General features: G+C 42.2%; 1 protein-coding gene across 5 annotated transcripts in view; it reads right to left on the bottom strand.

Moving 5' to 3' along the window:
* PPP1R2 (protein phosphatase 1 regulatory inhibitor subunit 2) overlaps positions 1-20170 on the bottom strand; it is a 37655-nt gene that overhangs the window by 14920 nt on the left and 2565 nt on the right. For 4 of the 5 annotated variants that reach the window (XR_004001921.1, XR_004001922.1, XM_030574695.1 and 1 more), the window contains exons 2-5: positions 6478-6585; positions 3389-3469; positions 2952-3058; positions 902-1087 (exon numbers count right to left, since the gene is read on the bottom strand). Coding sequence is in view for 3 of the 5 variants with exons in the window: in XM_030574695.1 (XP_030430555.1) it covers positions 902-1087; positions 2952-3058; positions 3389-3469; positions 6478-6585 (482 nt within the window). In the remaining 2 variants the exon portion in view is untranslated. Of the gene's footprint in view, positions 1-901; positions 1088-2951; positions 3059-3388; positions 3470-6477; positions 6586-16510; positions 16545-20170 lie in introns of those variants that run through there. The other variant, XM_030574697.1, reaches the window with a different exon arrangement.

Below are 20170 nucleotides of genomic sequence, written 5' to 3'. Positions count from 1 at the left end.
GGGCGGGGGGGGGAAGCAGAGGCATATAGTAATGTAGACAAGAAGCTTAGCGATAGAAAGAGAAAGCATGTTCGCTCACTCTGCCCCCACCTCCAACAGCTAGAAGTGGGATGAAACTTCATATTTATAAAAAATTGCTAGCCAGAAGCTGATGCAAAGAATGGAGTCCTGAAACAAATTCCATAAACATCCAGACAGAAATCACAGCACTCTTCCAGCAGGTGAGATGGCAGGAAAGCTGGGCTTCTCAGTGCAGATACAAAAATGTAAAGTCATTTTATAAAACAGAAAACCACATGCCAATGTCCTAACTGCTTAGCTGCAAAGTTGCAGTAATGTAAGTGGAAGATTTTAGCTAGTATGTTAGAGACCGGCTCTGCTCTACTCTAACACTACATTAGTACTTATGAGGTGTGGTGCCAGCCCACAAGGTAGTACTGCAGCAGAGTGGCAAGCAAGTGCAAAGAGACACTCCTACATGCCCAGCGTTTATTTTAGTCATCAGTACAGGTCCTGCTCCCACCCCAGTAGAAGTACTGGCAGTTGCTGTAACAATGGCCAGCTAGCTCAGTGGAAGCAAGACTGGCTGCAGAGAACTTCTGAAGTGTTTTAAACACATGGGCTTACTTATCCATTGTGTCACCATGAAGAACCCCTGGGTTTGAGACATCAACAATACCAATTTGATGTATTTCTAAAGCTAAGAACCTAAATGTCAAGAGGGTGCCTAGATGCAACAATGATGGATGCTATATCAATATAGCATAGGGAAGGGGATATTCTCAGCCTTTGTTGCTACATATTGAGTGGAAAAGACGGGTAAACCCCTTTGCTTTTCTGTACTTCCGGCAGTTCAAAGGACCGCCATGCTTAAACATTTCTTTGACAATTAGATGCTCACCAGGTTCAGGGGTTTCTGTACTCATGTTTTCTACATCTACAGCATCGTGCATCTCTTGATCTTCATCATCCTCCTCATCCTCCTCCTCACCATGTAGTTCTTTTGCAATTAGCTGCCTAGCCAATTTGATATTTCGTCCTTCGTTGTAGTGCATTTTTCTCTTCATTTCAAACTGTTTCTTTTTTTCTGTGGAAAGAGCAGGAAAATATTCTTAAATACATTCTTACACTAGTTCTTTGGAAACATTCCAACATATCACTGTTTGCCAGGTAGGAGTTACCTCTCCCAGAGTGTATGTAATCTTTATGCCGTTTACGTCACTGTATGTTTTGAATTTAAAATGTTTTCTTTAAGTAATTAGTTTAAAATACTATATGGAAGGATTCTATGTTAGCAAACTATAGCTTAATGCTCTTCATTACTAGTCAAACTAACAATGAACAACGTGGCCATAAAAATTTTGCCAAGTGAAAATAAGTCTCTCAGTGCAGTGCGGTACAACTTACTCCTCACATGCCCTTACTAAGGGGATCATCTCTGTTTTGGGAAGATTTAGAGATACAGCCCCAGGAAATATGGGAAGAACAATTTAAGAATTAGACTTGTTACCACTTAATTACCCGTAACTACTTATGGAGGAGATAGTAAGAAAAATATTCTGATGTATTTTAGTCATCTTCCCAAAAGAAGGAAATCTGAATGGATTTGAGGGTGTCTTAAAAAACTGACTGCTACTCACCAAACATAAGTGACTAAAACTGGACCAAACAAAAACACATGGGAACTCTTCGTTCAGGGAATGCAAAGGCATATCTGCCCCTATTAAGTGATGCAAGACTAATTTCTCATTAGTCCTACAGACAACTTGACCAAATCACTGCAGAGGCCAGCACATCAAGCCCTAGAGCTGACTTGCCAGCTAATTGCCAAGAGGCAGCTACCAGAGGCATATTTTCCAAACGTCGAGGAAAACCTCTTTCCACCCATCCCTAAGATCCCAGCCTCTGAACATGTGCCATAGTTTTTCCCTATGAAATAGGTGGCTGGTTATGGTATGACAATTCACCACAACCATATTAATCTTTGTTCTTGGCAGCCCCGAGAACCCCTCTAGAAGTGGAGAAGTGGGACCAGAAAAAATGAGAAACAGCAATATCTCTCTGCATTCAACATCAAACACCTGGGTTTAAAACCCAAGATGTTTTACTTCTTGACCATTCTGTTAAAATGCTATAGGTCCAACTTAATTCAGAGTAGTGTCTGCTTTGAAGCTATCTTCAGACAACCTATTGAGGAATCACTATGGATATCCTGCTAGCTCCCTCTCCCAGCTGATTCATGGAATCACATTGGCTGGAAAGTGTAGCTGCTTTTCCTGCTGCTTAAGAGGTAAAAGTGCTATACAGATAGCAACAGACAGGTATTAGTAATAAAGTCAAGCAATTAACTCAAAAATTCACTTGATTAAAAAATTAATTGCGATTAATCAGTTTTAATTGCAAATGTTTGTAATTAACGATATAAAGTGAGCACTAGACACTTTGTATTCTGTGTTGTAACTGAAATAAACATATTTGAAAATGTAGAAAACATCCACAAATATTTAAATACTATTAAATGAATAGTATTCTATTATTGTTTAACAGTGCGATTAAAACTGTGATTAATTTTTTAATCATTTGACAGCCCTAATTAAGTCCAACTGAAAAGTGTGGAGATTGAGGGGTAATCTTCCAAAATAAAACCATCTCTGAGTCAATACACTAGCATTTGTGGAAACTACTCCCAAACCCTCATCTTACAAAAGCTTCTCCAAGACAAGTGAGCCTGACCTTTATGAACTTTCTCCCAGACTAGTTTAGTAGCTGCAATTTAATCTAACCAAATTTGGAAATATTCAGGTGAATAAGGAATCTAAATCACTTCTAGGGAGTTGTTTCTCCATTTTCAGATCACTGCATCTTTCTGATGGATGATACATCTCCTCCTCCTCAGACATTTCTTACTGAAAGAAAAACTATTCAACAACAAAAGAAAAAATAAAACCTACCTCGTTCTTCAGGCGTTAACTCTTCATCCTCTTCCTCCTCCTCCTCCTCCCTGCACTCTTCTTCTTGAGCTAGAATCTTGGGTCCTTTACCTTCAGCTGCCACTAACCTAATAAAAATGTACATGAAGAAGTGCTGAAGCAGAGTATCAACATCTCATAACAATTAAGTACTTAGCTTGTAGGTATACATAAAAAATAACCTTTGGTGTATATATAAAGATATTTTTGTCTATCATTTAGGACTAGTGTCTCATGTTAAGTTCGAACTTATTCTGCAAGAAGTTTTGTTTTCAATGGTGTCACTTGCATAAGAAGCTACTACTCAGCATGAGTAGTCATGACAAAAACCTGTCTTAATAAAAACAGTAATCAAGAAATGACTCCGAAGACAGACAATTTTCAAACTTTGTCAATTTTCTACTGCCAGCACCACTTACTTTTTAGCTAACACATCTGCTGTTACGGGTTCATTCGATTCTGAATCACTCACTGCATCTTCATCGTCCTCTCCGACCATACTAGAAAAAGACAAACATGCAGGAGAATTAACTCTAAAATTATCTCCGATAAACATTTCGATCAGTAGTGCAGACACTAGACATCCTTACTTATTTCAGTTCAGCTATTCCTTTAAAACTCAATTCCAGGTTTTTCTTTTTCTGGTTTAAATATTTTGATGCAAACAGTTTTGTTTCCTGTTACATAGATACTAAGTCTATTCATTGCAAGACCCTGCAGTGTAATCTACAGATAGAATTCCAAAAATGTGTAAACCTTAAACATTTAAAGATTCTCAAAATCAGTTTATCCCCATTCAAAATGCTACAAAATATTCAGCAACTAACAAAATCATCCAAAGCCCAAGATTTGGTGGTGATGGGGGACTTCAACTATCCAGATATATGTTGGGAAAATAACACCGCGGGGCACAGACTATCCAATAAGTTCCTGGACTGCATTGCAGACAACTTTTTATTTCAGAAAGTTGAAAAAGCTACTAGGGGGGAAGCTGTTCTAGACTTGATTTTAACAAATAGGGAGGAACTCGTTGAGAATTTGAAAGTAGAAGGAAGCCTAGGTGAAAGTGATCATGAAATCATAGTTTGCAATTCTAAGGAAGGGTAGAAGGGAGTACAGCAAAATAGAGACAATGGATTTCAGGAAGGCGGATTTTGGTAAGCTCAGAGAGCTGATAGGTAAGGTCCCATGGGAATCAAGACTGAGGGGAAAAACAACTGAGGAAAGTTGGCAGTTTTTCAAAGGGACGCTATTAAGGGCCCAAAGGCAAGTTATTCCGATGGTTAGGAAAGATAGAAAATGTGGCAAAAGACCACCTTGGCTTAACCACGAGATCTTGCGTGACCTACAAAATAAAAAGGCGTCATATAAAAAATGGAAACTAGGTCAGATCACAAAGGACGAATATAGGCAAATAACACAGGAATGCAGAGGCAAGATTAGAAAGGCAAAGGCACAAAATGAGCTCAAACTAGCTATGAGAATAAAGGGAAACAAGAAGACTTTTTATCAATACATTAGAAGCAAGAGGAAGACCAAGGACAGGGTAGGCCCACTGCTCAGTGAGGAGGGGGAAACAGTAACAGGAGACTTGGAAATGGCAGAGATGCTTAATGACTTCTTTGTTTCAGTCTTCACTGAGAAGTCTGAAGGAATGTCTAGTATAGTGAATGCTTACGGGAAGAGGGTAGGTTTAGAAGATAAAATAAAAAAAGAGCAAGTAAAAAATCACTTACAAAAGTTAGATGCCTGCAAGTCACCAGGGCCTGATGAAATGCAGCCTAGAATACTCAAGGAGTTAATAGAGGAGGTATCTGAGCCTCTAGCTATTATCTTTGGGAAATCATGGAAGACGGGGGAGATTCCAGAAGACTGGAAGGGGGCAAATATAGTGCCCATCTATAAAAAGGGAAATAAAAACAACCCAGGAAACTACAGACCAGTTAGTTTAACTTCTGTGCCAGGGAAGATAATGGAGCAGGTAATTAAAGAAATCATCTGCAAACACTTGGAAGGTGGTAAGGTGATAGGGAATAGCCAGCATGGATTTGTAAAGAACAAATCATGTCAAATTAATCTGATAACATTCTTTGATAGGATAATGAGCCTTGTGGATAAGGGAGAAGCGGTGGATGTGATATACCTAGACTTTAGTAAGGCATTTGATACAGTCTCGCATGATATTCTCATAGATAAACTAGGAAAGTACAATTTAGATGGGGCTACTATAAGGTGGGTGCATAACTGGCTGGATAACCGTACTCAGAGAGTAGTTATTAATGGCTCCCAATCCTGCTGGAAAGGTATAACAAGTGGGGTTCCGCAGGGGTCTGTTTTAGGACTGGCTCTGTTCAATATCTTCATCAACGATTTAGAGGTTGGCATAGAAAGTACGCTTATTAAGTTTGCGGACGATACCAAACTGGGAGGGATTGCAACTGCTTTGGAGGACAGGGACAAAATTCAAAATGATCTGGACAAATTGGAGAAATGGTCTGAGGTAAACAGGATGAAGTTCAATAAAGATAAATGCAAAGTGCTCCACTTAGGAAGGAACAATCAGTTTCACACATACAGAATGGGAAGAGATTGTCTAGGAAGGAGTATGGCAGAAAGAGATCTAGGGGTCACAGTAGACCACAAGCTTAATATGAGTCAACAGTGTGATACTGTTGCAAAAAAAGCAAACGTGATTCTGGGATGCATTAACAGATGTGTTGTAAACAAGACACGAGAAGTCATTCTTCCGCTTTACTCTGCACTGGTTAGGCCTCAGCTGGAGTATTGTGTCCAGTTCTGGGCACCGCATTTCAAGAAAGATGTGGAGAAATTGGAGAGGGTCCAGAGAAGAGCAACAAGAATGATTAAAGGTCTTGAGAACATGACCTATGAAGGAAGGCTGAAGGAATTGGGTTTGTTTAGTTTGGAAAAGAGAAGACTGAGAGGGGACATGATAGCAGTTTTCAGGTATCTAAAAGGGTGTCATCAGGAGGAGGGAGAAAACTTGTTCACCTTAGCCTCCAATGATAGAACAAGAAGCAATGGGCTTAAACTGCAGCAAGGGAGATTTAGGTTGGACATTAGGAAAAAGTTCCTAACTGTCAGGGTAGTTAAACACTGGAATAGATTGCCTAGGGAAGTTGTGGAATCTCCATCTCTGGAGATATTTAAGAGTAGGTTAGATAAATGTCTATTAGGGATGGTCTAGACAGTATTTGGTCCTGCAAAGAAGGCAGGGGACTGGAGTCGATGACCTCTCGAGGTCCCTTCAAGTCCAAGAGTCTATGAGCATAAGCCTTTACTTAAAACATGTAAGATACTACAAATGTACCCTAAGTTACTGTTATCTCATCCAATATATCACTAACTCATCACTTAAAATTCAGACGGACTACCTGAAACCTGTCATGCAGTCAGCTATAGTTCAAATAGACAGCTTAAGTATGCTGCTAAACTACTTAGGTGTAGTCAAGTATTCCATCACACTCAAGTTATTACACGAGTTTACCTGTGGTAGGGAGTGCTTGGTTCATCTATTTTCATTAAACCATAGTCCTTGCCTGCTGGATGGTACGTAGCTAGGATGTTCATTTCATCCCACTTTTGGGACTTTTTACTGAAATGAGAAAATAAAGAAAGTTAGCTTCCCCATATGCTAAAAGCAATTTTATTCTCTTTTGATAAGGAAGCAGAACGTGCAGGTCCTCCTTTGGTTTCCATTCCCTGACATGTACAAATAAGGAAAGGTCAAGACAGATGTGTGCTCCCACCCAAACTCACCCTGTTTAGATCTATTTAAACTCCAACCATACTCATGTTTTAAAAAAAACTCTGTAAACATGGGAATGGAGTCCAATAACATAAATCACCAGCATGCCTTTCTACTCATGCTCCAAACACAATCAGTTTGGTTAAGTGAGTTACCACAGTAATTCTCAATCTCTTTAGATTGAGGAGCCTATCACTCCTCTGTTCAAGCATTGCCTCATTAATTATCCATCCATATGATAGGGTTAATGGTAGGCTTTTCTTCCATCCCCTCCTCATTCTCCCAGAATAACACAGCTCACAACATAGTTACAAAGAACTGTTTTTCACTCATCTCCTCACCTGCCCAGCCAGCTGCCATCAGACTCTGCTGCAGGTCCATTGTTAGTAATCTCAATCATCCAGGAAGAAACCATCATACAGTAATATGAACAGCATCCCACCACCTAGTGGTTAACCTAAGGAGTAGGAATCTCAGCTAGGGTTGCCCAAGGATTCATATCATTAGTCCAGCAAAGATTAACATGTAGTGAGAATCAAGCCTTCAAACTATGTTCTTTAGAATTCTCACGGTTTGTACAAGATCATCATACTTTCCTGTACATGTTTAACTACACAAGCCCCCAGAAAGGAGAGAGGGGGAAGTGACATCAGGTGGTGGACTTTTAATAATTAAAAAAAAAAGTGAATCTTTTAGGACTTGTCTATGCATGGAAGTTTGCAGACAGAACTATACTAGTATAACTTCACACGGGGACACACATTCCAGGATAAGAGTGTTCACTCAGGGAGTTGTAACAGTTTAACTATGATGGCATGACCATATTGGTTCTGCCAGTAAATTTGCACATGTAGACAAACCCAAAGAGAGCAACTAGTACCCGAGGCTCAAGTGGAAAGGATAGCGTTACAGTCATAGTCAGCATAAAAAGGGAAGGATGCACACTGTTTTAATTTAGACTGGCCCAAGGATTTAGCTGACATTTGAATGAGTGTTTAAATAATTTGACCAGTTGGTTTAACTGGCATGAGAAATAAGTTTCACTCTACAGAAGCACATTTTCATCAAGAGTGAGAGAGGTTAGTGGGGAATGTCTGCCCTTCTCTCAGCAAGACACATTATAGGCCCTGGAGAACTCTTGTTGGTAAGCTGTCGCAGACTCTCAGTATGGCCAATTACATGCTTCATGTGGCATGGGTGAAGGGATTCCAGGGTGTCCATACCAGCGGGATGAAGAACGACAATGTCTCTCACTGGAATCATAGAACCATAGGGTTAGAAGGGATCACAAGGGTGATATACTCTAACCCCCTGCCAAGATGCAGGATTTGTTGTGTCTAAACCATTCAAGACAGATGGCTATCCAGCCTCTTTTTGAAAACCTCCAGTGAAGGAGATTACACAACTTCCTTAGGCAGTTTGTTCCACTGTCCTGCTGTTCTTACAGTTAAAGTTTTTCCTGAGATTTAATCTAAGTCTGCTGTGCTGTATTTTGAACCCACTGCCTCTTGTCCTGCTCTCTGTGGCAAGAGAACTTATCTCCATTTTTTATGGCAGCCTTTCAAGTATTTGAACACTGCTGCCATGTCTCCCTTTAAACTCCTCTTTTGCAAATTAAACATACCCAGTTCCTGCAGCCTTTGCTCACATGGCTTGTATTCCATCTCTTTGATCATCTTTGTTGCTTGTCTCTGAATCCCTTTCAGTTTCTCTACATCCTTTCTATGTCAGTGACCAAACTGGACACAGTACTTCGGCTGAGGCATAACCAGCACCAAATACAGCAGTACTATCACCTCCTGTGACTTGCATGCTATGCCTCTGTTAATGCAATCCAAAATTGCATTTGCTTTTTTTGCAACATCGCACTGTTGACTCATGTTGAAGTTGTGATCCACCACAACTCCCAGATCCTTCTCAGCAGCGCTGCTGCCAAGCCAGTTATCCCCTATTCTGTATTTGCACATTTGGTTTTTCTTCCCTAAGTGCAGCACCTTACATTTGTCTTTGTTGGATTTCATTCTGTTGTCAATAGCCCAGTTCCTCCATTTGTCAAGTTCCCTTTGAATTTTAGATCTATCCTCCAAAGTGTGTATAAGCCACACAGCTTTCTGTCATCTGCAAATTTGATCAGTATGCTAGCTATTCCTATATACAGGTCATTAATAAAAAATGTTAAAAAAAACACTGGATCCAGAACAAATCCCTGTGGAACTCCACTTGAGACCTCCTTCCAACCTGACATCCTTTGATTAATAGTTACTCTTTGTTTGTGGTTTTTTAACCAATTATGTATCCGCTTAATGGTAGTTCCACTGAGCCTGCATTTCTCCAGCTTACTTATGAGAATGTCATAGACCAGGAGTCAGCAACCTTTCAGAAGTGGTGTGCCAAGTCTTCATTTATTCACTCAGATTTAAGGTTTTGCATGCCAGTAATACATTTTAACATTTTTAGAAGATCTCTTTCTATAAGTCTATAATACATAACTAAACTATTGTTGTATGTAAAGTAAATAAGGCTTTTAAAATGTTTAAGAAGCTTCCTTTAAAATTAAATTAAAATGCAGAGCCCCCTGGCCCAGTGGCCAGGACCCGGGCAGTGTGAGTGCCACTGAAAATCAGCTCGTGTACAGCTTTCGGCACCTGTGCCATAGGTTGCCTACCCCTGTCATAGACTCATAGAAAATTAGGGTCATCTAGTCCAACTCCCTGCTCAAAGCAGGACCAATCCCCAACTAAATCATCCCAATCAGGACTTAGTCAAGCCAGGCCTTAAAAACCTCTAAGGAAGGAGATTCCACCACCTCCCTAGGTAACCCATTCCAGTGCTTCATCACCCTTCTAGTGAAATAGTTTTTCCTAATATCCAACCTAGACCTCCCCCCACTGCAACTTGAGACCCTTACTCCTTGTTCTGTCATCTGCCACCACTGAACAACCTAGCTCCATCCTCTCTGGAACCCACCTTCAGGTAGTTGAAGACTGCTATCAAATCCCTCCTCACTCTTCTCTTCTGCAGACTAAATAAAACCAGTTCCCCAAGCCTCTCCTCATAAGTCATGTGCCCCAGCTCCCTAATCATTTTTGTTGCCCTCCGCTGGACTCTTTCCAGTTTGTCCACATCCTTCTTGTAGTGGAGGGTCCAAATCTGGACGCAATACTCCAGATGTAGCCTCACCAGTGCCAAATAGAGGGGAATAATCACTTCCCTCAATCTGCTGGCAATGCTCCTAATGCAGCCCAATATGCCTTTAGACTTCTTAGCAACAAGAGCACACTGCAGACTCATATCCAGCTTCTCATCCACTGTAATCCCCAGGTCCTTTTCTGCAGAACTTCCACTTAGCCACTCGATCCCCAGCCTGTAGCGGTGCACGGGATTCTTCCATCCTAAGTGCAGGACTCTGCACTTGTCCTTGTTGAACCTCATCAGATTTCTTTTGGCCCAATCCTCCAGTTTGTCTAGGTTACTCTGGACCCTATCCCTACCCTCCAGCATATCTACCTCTCCCCTCATCTTAGTGTCATCCACAAACTTGCTGCGGGTGAAATCCATAACATCATCCAGATCATTAATGAAGATGAACAAAACCAGACCCAGGATGGACCCCTGGGGCACTCAGCTTGATACTGGCTGCCAACTAGACATTGAGCCATTGATCACTACCCGTTAAGCCCAATGATCTAGCCAGCTGTCTATCCACCTTACAGTCCATTCATCCAATCCATATTTCTTTAACTTGCTGGCAAGAATACTGTGGGAGACCATATCAAAAGCTTTGCTAAAATCAAGGAATAACACATCCACTGCTTTCCCCTCATCCACAGAGCCAGTTATCTCATCATCGAAGGCAATTAGGTTAGTCAGGCACAACTTGCCCTTGGTTAATCCATGCTGACTGTTCCTGATCACTTTCCTCTCCTCTAAGTGATTCAGAGTTGATTCCTTGAGGACTTGCTCCATGATTTTTCCAGGGACTGAGGTGAGGCAGACTGGCCTGTAGTTCCCCGGATCCTTCTCCTTCCCTTTTTTAAAGATGGGCACTACATTAGCCTTATTCCAATCATCCGGGACTGATCGCCATGAGTTTTCAAAGATAATGGCCAATGGCTCTGCAATCACATCCACAAACTCCTTTAGCACCCTCGGATGCAGCGCATCTGGCTCCATGGACTTGTGCTCGTCCAGCTTTTCTGAATAGTCCCAAACTACTTCTTTCTCCACAGAGGGCTGGTCACCTCCTCCCCATGCTGTGCTGCCCAGTGCAGTAGTCTGGGAGCTGACCTTGTTCGTGAAGACAGAGGCAAAAAAAGCATTTATCACTCCACCAATCTTTGTGTCTCATCTGTAAACTTCGCCAGTAATCATTATATAATTTTCCAGATCAATAGATATTGAGTAGCACTCGTACCAAGAACAGATCCCTCTGGGACCCCACTAAAAATGCCGTCACTCAGTAATGATAAGCCTACGAGGTCCAAAGCCCCACAGCAATAGATTTTCAATTCAATCTTTTGTACATACATAAAATCTAATAAAAGTGCTGCAGCAACTAAAGTCGTGATGGCACTAGGGAAAAGATTATCTTTGAATGACATAATTCTCCTTTACCACAGCATCCATTATTATTCCTTGCTTCAAGCATTAGAATCTTAAGAGTGTTTTCACGATCCATCATGTATGTGACAACACTAATAACCCTTCGTAAATAAGACACTGTCTAAACAGTAGAAGAACCCTACAGAACAGCTCTAAGGATTGTGCATTTTTATTAATCCTTTGTTGTCTGGAATTAAAAGATACTCAGCATCAATACATGACATGGCTTCTTACGCACCAATGCAACACCAAAAAACCTGAGCCCAAAATGTGCTGGAAAGTTCCCTAGCCAGCATATGAATCGCAGAATCTGACAGGGCTGGAGTCTTCCAGGAAGACATAAGCCCGGTGGTTCTCAAACTTTTCAGGCCATTATTATTCTACCAGACTCAAAAACCTTGATTGTACCAACTACTCCCATTCATCTGTGAGCACTCTGATCTGCAGCGGACCTTGAGCTGCTCCTTAACCTCAGTCTCTGTTGTAGGCAAACTAAAAGGAAGGCATCCACAGATTGCACACTGGGGCACGGCACAGTGGCACAACCTGAGAGTAAGAAGAGAGAGCCTGAAGAACCAGTAGTTAGAAACAATTAATTAGAATCCAAACTGATGCATAAGTCATCAAGGACTCAAAAACCTTCACTGCTGGGTACTTATATAACCTTGTCTTGAATGTCTCATAGCCATGCAGTTATTACTGCAATTCACCAGGTATGCTGTTTGTGGGATATAAAGGGTTACATTAATTCAAAAAGGAAAAAAAAAGCATATTTTATGTGGGTCTGTTAGCAGTTGTGGGAAGGCTTTGAAAGTAAACGGCTAATTGGAAAAACTGGACCTGAACAGTAACTGATAAGATAGAAAGAAGAGGCCACAACTACCAGGCACAGTTAATAATAAGGAAGCATTGTGTATGATGAACCAGCAATGATCCCAAACCAGCCAAAACTTTGTTTTTAGCTAAAGTTAGCAATTGGCAATGACATCACTCTATGTGTAAAATGGTATATAAAAGGGGAAGCTCTTGAGGGGTTAATTGTTAATATCTGCATGACCAAACTGGAGCCAATCAATATGGGTCTAAGCACCCCTTGGTTTAGCCCTTCGGTAAGTATCTTGATAAATACTTCTGTTTTGGGACTGTATGACTATATTAATTAGGCTTTTAGGAATGTTTAGAGCAGCGGTAGGCAAACTGCAGCACATGAGCTGATTTTCAGTGGCACTCACACTGCCTAGGTCCTGCCCACCACCCCGGTAGGTGGACTCTGTATTTTAATTTTAAATTCAGCTTCTTAAATATTTTGAAACCTTATTTATTTTACATTCAACAATAGTTTAGTTATACACCTCTACTCTGATATAACATGACCCAAATTCGGATATAACGTGGCAAAGCAGCGTTCCCGGGGGGGGGGGGGGAAGAGACAGCGCACTCTGGTGGATCAAAGCAAGTTTGATGTAGCGCGCTTTCACCTATAACGCGGTTAGATTTTTTGATTCCCAAAGATAGCGTTATATGGAAGTAGAGGTGTATATGTGATAGACCCAGACTACTTGGGAACAGCAGAGCAGTAGAAGAGAGATATAGTGGCCACTGGATAAGCAGCTTTCTGTTCCCTGACTGACCAGAGCAGGGGCTGCTCCAGGCTAATGAGAACACCTGACTCCAATTAACCTGCTAAGAGTCAAGTGAGGCTGTTAAACACCTGACTCTAATTAAGACCCCTCTGATGCTATAAAAGGGCTCACTCAGTCAGGCCAAAGAGAGCCAGGGAGGAGGAAGTGCAGCTGAAAGTTAATGAAGACACCCTCAAGTCATTGATAAGAGAGCCCTAAGGTAAGGGTGAAGAAGGGAGAAGCAGGAGAGCTGTGGGGAAGTGGCCCAGGAAACTGTAGCAACTCTAGCAGTGAAAAGGTGGGCTGCCAACAGCTGCTACCATTAGGGTCCCTGGGCCAGAACCCGGAGTAGAGGGCGGGCCTGGGTTCCCCCCAGCCCCTCATTACAGGAACATCTCCTGGGAGGGAAAGACAGGCCTCTGTCAGGATAGAAGGCTAAATTGTTTTTGGTATATGGCCATAGGAGCAACAGAGACTGTGGGAGTTCTCTCATCAACCTCCTTTCTGGCTTATGATGAAAAGGGCTCAGTAGATTGTATCCCTGGCACGAGAGAGAAGGGCTACGTGGAGGGTTGCAGTGAGCCTCTGAAGCTAGCATAAACCGCCTGGAAGTGTGGGACCCACGGGGACAAGGTCGGAGCTCTGCCACAACTATTATAGGCTTATATAATGACACCTTCTAAAAAGGTTCAAATGTATTACTGGCAAGTGAAACCTCAAATTAGAGTGACTAAATGAAGACTCCTGAAAGGTTGCCGACCCCTGGTTTAGAGCAATTGTATAAATACTATTCAGACTTTGGATTAACACAGGAATTTATGGTTAAATTAGTGTTTGGTGGTAGTCTACTTTAATATTAATAATTCCAACATTATTGGTAACTGCAGCAGGACTCCCACCAACATTAATTTCAGTTGCTCTAAACTGTCAGACAGAAGGGACCAGTACAGAATTCTCTAAGGAGAAATTCAGTAACATAAGGGGAATAGAGGGAAGTACTTTGGATGCCTATGTAGAAGAACTCCTGGCAATCACAGCAAAGGTTACTCCTGAGGGAATTCTGCGCTACTGTGTGCGCACATATTTAATAAGCCTTGCAGCTTTCTAACTTTTCATGCAGAAAAAAACTTGTCAAAATGTTGCTGCGGTTGTGCCTTATGCCCACCAGACGGCACGGTGGCGATAGAACAGAGTTGCAGCTCCCTGCAGGAAGTGAGAGCTACTTTCTCAGCACTTGTCAGGCCAGGTCAGGAGACAGAGGCGGGAGGGGGGGGGGGCAGATGTCAGAGGGGCTCATAAGGGCTAGTGGGGGAGGACATACTAGGGCAGGGGCTGAATGGGAGTGGAGGCACAGGGCCACGGGATGAGAGAGGGGCAGAGCTACACAGGAACAAGGGAGTGGCTGGGTGGGGGCACAGACACACATGGAGACAGGGGGAGGGGGAACAGGGAGATTAGGGACAGGGGAGTGGCTGAGTGAAGGCACAAACACACATGGGGACAGGGGCAGATGTGCCTGACTGAATGGGAGAGGCTAGGGGTCAGCAAGGGTCTGCATTGGGAAACCTCCCTCACAATCCCTCCCTGGCCCCCACCCCCCACAAAAATCTGTTCTATACTTTTCCCACCCATACCGAACAGCCCTCCAACTTCACACCCAGACTCCTTCCTAGCAATTTACTTCCCTCTCCCTCAGCTCTTCCGTTATCCCTGACTCCCCCAAGCCTTTGCTCTGCTTCTGAGGGGCGTGGGAAATACGGTTCTGTACTGTAGTTTAAATGATTACTGAGAGTTTGTATTAATACGCCCAGTAAGGAATCTATTTGTCAAAAAACATTTCCTGAATCTTTTGTTGTCATCTGTATTGTTACAGACATACTTGCTGACAGGTATTTTGAAAGAAATGAGCAAAATAATTGAAACTGATGTGCAGAGGCAGTCAAAAAAGCAAACAGGATGTTAGGAATCATTAAAAAGGGGATAGAGAATAAGACCAAGAATATATTATTGCCCTTATATAAATCCATGGTATGCCCACATCTCGAATACTGTGTACAGATGTGGTCTCCTCACCCCAAAACAGATATTCTAGCACTAGAAAAGGTTCAGAAAAGGGCAACTAAAATGATTAGGGGTTTGGAGAGGGTCCCATAAAAGGAAAGATTAAAGAGGCTAGGACTCTTCAGCTTGGAAAAGAGGAGATTAAGGGGGGATATAAGAGGTATATAAAATCATGAGTGATGTTGAGAAAGTGGATAAGGAAAAGTTATTTACTTATTCCCATAATACAAAAACTAGAGGTCACCAAATGAAATTAATAGGCAGCAGGTTTAAAATAAATAAAAGGAAGTTCTTCTTCATGCAGCACACAGTCAACTTGTGGAACTCCTTACCTGAGGAGGTTGTGACGGCTAGGACTATAACAATGTTTAAAAGGGAACTGGTAAATTCATGGTGGCTAAGTCCATAAATTGCTATTAGCCAGGATGGGTAAAGAATGGTGTCCCTAGCCTCTGTTCATCCGAGGATGGAGATGGACGGCACGAGAGAGATCACTTGATCATTGCCTGTTACGTTCACTCCCTCTGGGGCACCTGGCATTGGCCACTGTCAGTAGACAGATACTGGGCTAGATGGACCTTTGGTCTGACCCAGTACGGCCGTTCTTAAGTTCTTATGATTATATTGTGTTATTTTCACAAATGAAATATGCAGAATTTTACAGAATTTTAAAATAGTGTGCAGAATTTTTAATTTTTTGGCACAGAATTCTACCAGAAGTAAAAGGTCAATTGAATGGCACTGAAATTTTAAAGAACAAGACCAATGGACAACCATGGAGAGAACAATAACTGTAGCTAAACAATGAGTACAGAAAAGCACAAAGATAAGCTCAGAGGCAAAGAAACTGGCTAAGAAAATATGTCACATAGGAAGGTAGGTGATTTACAGAAACAGACTGAGGAGTTAAAGGAAGCATTTACAGAGTGCTAAAAGGATTAAACAGATTGGTGTAATATGGATACTAAAAGCAACATTAGATAAAAAGGGAAAAGAACAATGAAACCCAGTTATGACAGGAAAACTCAGGGCAGTAATAGATCCAGAGACTCTAGGACTGGAAGGGACCTCGAGAGATCAAGTCCAGTCTCCTGCCCTCATGGCAGGACCAAATACTGTCTAGACCATCCCTGATAGACATTTATCTAACCTACTCTTAAATATCTCCAAAGATGGAGATTCCACAACCTCCCTAGGCAATTTATTCCAGTATTTAACCACCCTGACAGTTAGGAACTTTTTCCCTAATGTCCAACCTAAACCTCCCTTGCTGCAGTTCAAGCCCATTGCTTCTTGTTCTATCCTTAGAGGCTAAGGTGAACAAGTTTTCTCCCTTCTCCTGATGACACCCCTTTAGATGCCCTGCAAAACACTTAGGCTTGGGCTACATTAGTGGGGGGGGGGGTGAGGGGCGGTTCGAATTAAGATACACAACTTCTGCTACCCTATTCGCGTAGCTGAAGTCGAAGTATCTTACTTCAACTTACCTGGCCATCCTCACGGCAGCGAGTCGACCGCTGCGGCTCCCCCATCGACTCCACTTACTTCTCCTGCCGAGGTGGAGTACAGGCATCGATTTAGCATGTCTAAATGAGATGCGATAAATCGATCCCCGATACATCAAACACTACCCGCCGATCCAGTGGGTAGTATAGACGTACCCTTAGTAATCAAACAAATTACACAAAAGGGAGGTTACGTGGTGATGACTACTACCACTAGACTGTGACTGTTCCTCTTGCTGATAATAGCCCACTTTCTCAACCAGCCTGCGTTAATGTCTGTGAAATGCTCACGGTGATCCACAAGTGCCTGGAGAACAAGTGAGAAATACCCCTTGCAATTAATGTACTCGGTGACTAGGTGGTCTGGTGCCAGAATTGCAATATGCATGCTATCTATTGCCCTTTTGCAATTAGGGAAGCCCATTTGTGCAAAGCTATCCACAATGTCTCGCCCAGAGTCATGGTCTTTCAGAGCAGGATGCAATTAATGGCCCTGCACACTTCCGCCAACATGAGTCCAATGGTTGACTTTCCCACTCCAAACTGTTTAGCGACTGATTGGTAGCAGTCTGGAGTAGCCAGCTTCCACAGTGCAATCACCACGCGCTTCTCCAACAGCAGCTTTCATTCTGGTGTCCTTGTGCTACAGGGCTGGGGTGAGCTCATCACACAGTCCCATGAAGTGGCTTTCCTCATCCAAAAGTTCTGCAGCCACTGCTCGTCATTCTAGACGTGCATCATGATGTGATCCCACCACTCAGTGCTTGTGTCTCGAGCCCCAAAAACGGGGTTCCTGTGTGGTCCGCACCACTGTGAATGCCATAAGCAATCTCATGTCGTAGCTAGCACACGTGGCGAGATCAATGTCACACTCCTCTTGCCTTTGTAGTTTAAGGAATAACTCCACTGCCACTCATGACATCTTAGTCAGAGTGAGCAGCATACTGGCCAACTGTTTGGGATCCATTCCTGCAGAACGAAGAGGCAGAGCGTGCACTACACAAACCATTGAAAGATGGTGCCAAATGTGGACAGAAGCACTGGGATGCAAAACAATGCACGCAGGGCATTGGGACAGGACCTAGGATGCCCTGCGACCCCCTCTGCCTTCCAACAACTCTTAGAAGTAGAAGAGGAAGACATGCTCTGTGGGATAGCTCCTCAGAGTGCACCGCTCCGAATACCACAGCAAGTGCCACAAGTGTGAAGATGCTTATTGTGCAGGGAGCTGACAGTGTGAACACACAACAGTGGTTTCCCTTCAGTGCTCTCTGAGCAGCGCTGTAACTGCTGGTCCTGTAACTCTGCCAGTGTAGACGTACACTCAGGGTTAAATCTATTAAGGAAATACAGTATAATAATATTCAATATATTTATATGCCAGTGTTATTAATTTTTACCTGTCTGCAGCCATCTAAACAATTGTGCCAACTTGAATTTGGTCAAAAATGGTTAAGAACTGTTAAAAGAACTTTATGGAGAAAAAAATAAACTTTAAAATGCATAATCCTGCTGAGATGGGGCAGCAACATAACGGGAGAAAACCTGACAGGACGAGCACAGGAGCTGAGCTGTTTTAGACTGGTATGTTACTCTGAAACCAAGCTGACATAAATACGCTGGAGGAACACGACAAGGCATTTCAGTAGAAGCTAGCAGCAGAAGTTAGTAGCATACACCCAATAAGTAAAACCAAAGACTTATTAATGACACTTTGTTAACTTTATATAATATACAATGTTAACTGTTTACAGAAAAGTACAAGATAAAAGTTAATTTGCTATCATGTAAGGTAAAAAACAAAAGCAATAACATGCAGTATACGGAGGACACATGCTATACAAAGTAAAAGTGGCCTGAAGTGATACAAAGCAAGAAAAAATGCCCTTTTATCACCACAGAAAAGTAAAAATTTGGTACAAGAGAGATTACACTAATTCATGCAGGAAAAAAATATTGAACAAGGGTCCATACCATGAAGTTACATGTGTGAGGGGTGGGGGCAGACTTAAGAGTGTTACCATTCAGAGTACTGCACAGCAATATAACCCATATGGCGGGGAAAATAGTTTGTTCCTCAACTACTGCTGCAAGACAATGAGGTGGTCTGGGAAGCCCAAGACTTTTATTGCTAGTTGCACCAGGTGGACACTTACATGTCCAGGTACAATGCCTTACAGGCAGAGCTGCCAGCATGTGGGTTCACTCTGTGGAACAGTCTCACCTTAGAGAAGTGACAGGAGTCCAGGGTAATGTGCTAAAATGGTTTGAGTTCTTCCTAGAGGGATGCACCCAACAAACAGTGATAGTAAAACTGCACCTCCACCATTAGACCCCCTCATTCACGGGGTTCCACAAGGATCAAGTCTCTCTCCAGTCCTTTTCAGAATCTATATGCAACCACTAGATGAACTGATTAGACAACATGGACTCACATGCCATACAGCTCTACCTATCGTTCACTATACACGAGCATACCACTACTGCCACCAAGAGCTCTGCACAATGCTTGATGAGATCAGCTGGCTGAGGCAGAATCGGAGAAAAACAGAAGTGATGCTGGTGGGCAGAAGAGTTTTGAAGAGTTGGCAGCTTTGGTGCATTCCTTGACAGAAAGTCCACTCCCCCACTTGGTCAATTCAGTCCATAGTAAATAACTTTTCCTTATTCACTTTCTCCACACCACTCATGATGTTATAGACCTCTATCATATCCCCCCTTAGTCTCCTCTTTTCCAAGCTGAAAAGTCCTAGCCTCTTTAATCTCTCCTCACATGGGACCTGTTCCAAACCCATAATCATTTTAGTTGCCCTTCTCTGAACCTTTTCTAATGCCAGTATATCTTTTTCAAGATAAGGAGACCACATCTGTACACAGTATTCAAGATGTAGGCATACCATGGATTTATATAAGAGCAATAAAATATTCTCTGTCTTGTTCTCTATCCCTTTTTTAATGATTCCTAACATCCTGTTTGCTTTTTTGACTGCCGCTGCACACTGCGTGGACATCTTCAGAGAACTATCCACAATGACTCCAAGATCTCTTTCCTGATTACTTGTAGCTAAATTAGCCCCCATCAAATTGTATGTATAATTGGGGTTATTTTTTCCAATGTGCATTACTTTACATTTATCCACATTAAATTTCATTTGCCATTTTGTTGCCCAATCACTTAGTTTTGTGAGATCTTTTTGAAGTTCTTCAGTGTCTGCTTTGGTCTTAACTATCTTGAGCAGTTTAGTATCATCTGCAAACTTTGCCACTTCATTTTTTACCCCCTTCTCCAGAACATTTATGAATAAGTTAAATAGGATTGGTCCTAGGACTGACCCTTGGGGAACACCACTAGTTACCTCTCTCCATTCTGAAAATTTACAATTCCTACCCTTTGTTCCCTGTTTTTTAACCAGTTCTCAATCCATGAAAGGATCTTTCCTCTTATCCCATGACAACTTAATTTACGTAAGAGCCTCTGGTGAGCGACCTTGTCAAGGGCTTTCTGGAAATCTAAGTACACTATGTCTACTGGATCCCCCTTGTCCACATGTTTGTTGACCCCTTCAAAGAACTCTAATAGATTAGTAAGACACGATTTCCCTTTACAGAAACCATGTTGACTTTTGCCCAACAATTTATGTT

The sequence above is a fragment of the Gopherus evgoodei genome, chromosome 9 (genome assembly GCF_007399415.2).
Source record: "Gopherus evgoodei ecotype Sinaloan lineage chromosome 9, rGopEvg1_v1.p, whole genome shotgun sequence".
Lineage (NCBI taxonomy): Eukaryota > Metazoa > Chordata > Testudines > Testudinidae > Gopherus > Gopherus evgoodei.
This window is presented reverse-complemented; position numbering and strand designations above follow the sequence as displayed.